General features: G+C 39.8%; 1 protein-coding gene across 1 annotated transcript in view; it reads left to right on the top strand.

Moving 5' to 3' along the window:
• LOC109296252 (aldose reductase-like) overlaps positions 1-2,725 on the top strand; it is a 23,308-nt gene that overhangs the window by 7,805 nt on the left and 12,778 nt on the right. Inside the window, exons 4-5 of the mRNA XM_019515572.1 lie at positions 515-592; positions 1,610-1,732. Coding sequence (XP_019371117.1) covers positions 515-592; positions 1,610-1,732 — 201 coding nt within the window. The remainder of the gene's footprint in view (positions 1-514; positions 593-1,609; positions 1,733-2,725) is intronic.

Below are 2,725 nucleotides of genomic sequence, written 5' to 3'. Positions count from 1 at the left end.
TCTGTAGAGGAGCTTAGGCAATAATAATAGCAAGTATATAGTCAGCAACTTGTGCACACAGGCTCTTGTATTGTCTTTCCCTAAACCTGCAATTTAAAGAGTCTCCTGTAGAAGACATGACGTTGTTCACATTCACTTATGCAGCAGATGTAGTCCAATATAAGCTAGAACTGAGCAAATAAGGACCTGCTAAAGGGAAATACATTCAGAAAGGTACATTATGGAACACTACTTAAAAATTGAATGTGCTTGGCTGTTTCCATAGGCAACAGTCTTATAAGTTGATTGTGCTTTGCATCATGATGAAGCATTGAAGTACTTTCCTATGGGGTAGCAGGAAGGAGGAAAGAGAATGATCTTTCCAAAAATTGATAAAGTAATTACCTAAATGGGAGTTAGGACTCTTCTTTTTCACTAACAGCTCATGCTTTTATAGTTGACTGTCCTATAGGTCTTCCATCTAAGCAAAAAAATCAACAGAGAATGTTTCAAATTTTCTGCTTTGCATTGACAGGCAGGAGAGGAGCTGTTTCCTGCAGATGATAAAGGCATGCTTATACCCAGTAATACAGATATTCTGGACACGTGGGAGGTAGGCTCAATCACAATTTAAGATTCTCCCCCCACTTCCCCTCCCCGGGCTAGACAGCTCTTTTGTATATATGAAGTCTGTTAAGACTTCTATAAAATTATTGTACTTGATTCATGCAGCACTATTTGCAGCAAATGTGAAATCTTCATTTGCAGATGATTTACAGTCATTTTATATAAAATGTTTACTGTTTTACTTATAACGTCAGCTGCTATTCCCACATCCTGATTGGCTAACTTGGGTGACTACAAGTAACTGGAGTGTAAATTCTTTGTTCATATGAAATCATGTTTGAAAGTTAAGCTAAAAAACAGCTTTATTTAAATATTAGCAAACATACAATGTAGGCAGACAGAGCAAATGAACTAATATTGTAATGAATATATATTGAAAACTTGAGTTTAGCCCATCTTTACAGACTGCTTATGCTTTTACTTACTACTTAACCTTGGAAGCAACCCTACGTTGGCAGAGTAATTGGGTAGCTGGTATAATGGTTCTCTTCTCTGATTTTTGTGGTTCATTAAAAAATGCATACCCACAAAAATCAGTCTTTCTTTGCCTTTTGCAGCAAAAGGGTACATTTCTTCTGAGGGAAGGATGAGATGGGCTGTTTTGTCTCCCTCCCCTCTCCCTAATAGGCTCAGTTGGATCTCTTGAGCATATTATAATAACGCAGCAGCAGGACACTGACTGCTGTTGTCCCCCTGATTTACCTGTGGCAGGTTAGGGTGCTATGCCTTGTGGTTGTATGGTGGGGTTGACTAGGTAATTTTAATAGGTTAGAGAAGGGTTTTTATGGGTAGTTTGGGTAGAGATTATCCTGCCTCCAGCAGGTGGTTGAACCAGTGATCTCCAGAGGTCCCTTCTAGCCCTATATTTAGTTATAGAATCATAGAAATGTTTTAGCATTTCTTTCCATGAAAGAAAGAAGTCATATTGGCAGCAGAAATACATCATTCAGGTGCTGTTGTCGTCTCTATCTAGCCAAAGGCTCAGATTTTCCTGTCCTCTTAGGCTATGGAGGAGCTGGTGGATGCAGGTCTGGTAAAAGCCATTGGAATCTCCAATTTTAACCATGATCAGATTGAGAGAATTTTGAACAAGCCTGGACTAAAATATAAGCCTGCAAATAATCAGGTAAGCTGTTTAATACCATCTGTTGATATGGCTGTGTTAGAGCCTTTGTGCAGTCGGGATATAGAGGAAGGGGGTTGTGGGGCACAGGGTAATAGGTACATGATGCACTTCCAATCCTAAAATTCTTCAGGACTATTTAAGGCACTGGAGTAGTGCTCACAGGATTCACACTACTGGCTTTAAGAAATGTAACAGGGAATCTCTGGCATGGGATGAAGAATCCAGGACTCTGTTTTTACAACCAGAGCAAAGATCAAGAGAGGACCCTATGATGCCCATCTGGCATCTACTGAAAGTCTCTTGGATAACAGATATACAAGTGCATTTTGTGTCACCAAATTAAAGAAGTATAAACTGAATATGTGATCTCATCTGATCAGTTTAATAATTCAGGACAAAAGAAGTGCATGGAGTTGGTGGGTTGGCCACAGGGCAGAAGCATACAGATTACGAGGCAATTTCTGGGCAGGTCCAGATTGCTATCAGTGATACAAGATTCTCTTGCAGAATCAGATGTTCATGAATTGCTTTTATCAGTCTGCTTCAGACTTGCCAAAGAACATCTTTTGAAAAATGCTGCGTATGTGTGTTGTGTCTGTAGTTTCAAAGTTCATTTGTTCTTGAATTATGCCACTCCCAGAAATAAAAAAAAAAAAGTTAATATTAAACTTATAAAAGGGGGAGGGGGAAGAACTGATGGAGGGCTGGTATGCAGACCACAGTTCTTTCTAGTGAGAGGTTGATGGGTGTCTCATCTAAAAGTAATCAGATTTCAAAATGGTGGGGGGGCAGGGAATAAAGAAGAAAAGATCCTATCCAAATGGTAAACTCATAAGGCTAGGAGCACAATCCTGCAAAGTGCTGAAAACCTTAAAAATTCACAAAGGCTCTACTGGACCCTGTCAGTGTCAAGCCCCAAATGAGATTAAAAGTGTGTACAGAAAGGGTTTGTACGGGGGAAGGGGTAGATGAGGGCGGAGGAAACATCAGCCT

The sequence above is a fragment of the Gavialis gangeticus genome, unplaced genomic scaffold (genome assembly GCF_001723915.1).
Source record: "Gavialis gangeticus isolate Ggan-Ray unplaced genomic scaffold, GavGan_comp1, whole genome shotgun sequence".
NCBI lineage: Eukaryota > Metazoa > Chordata > Crocodylia > Gavialidae > Gavialis > Gavialis gangeticus.
This window is presented reverse-complemented; position numbering and strand designations above follow the sequence as displayed.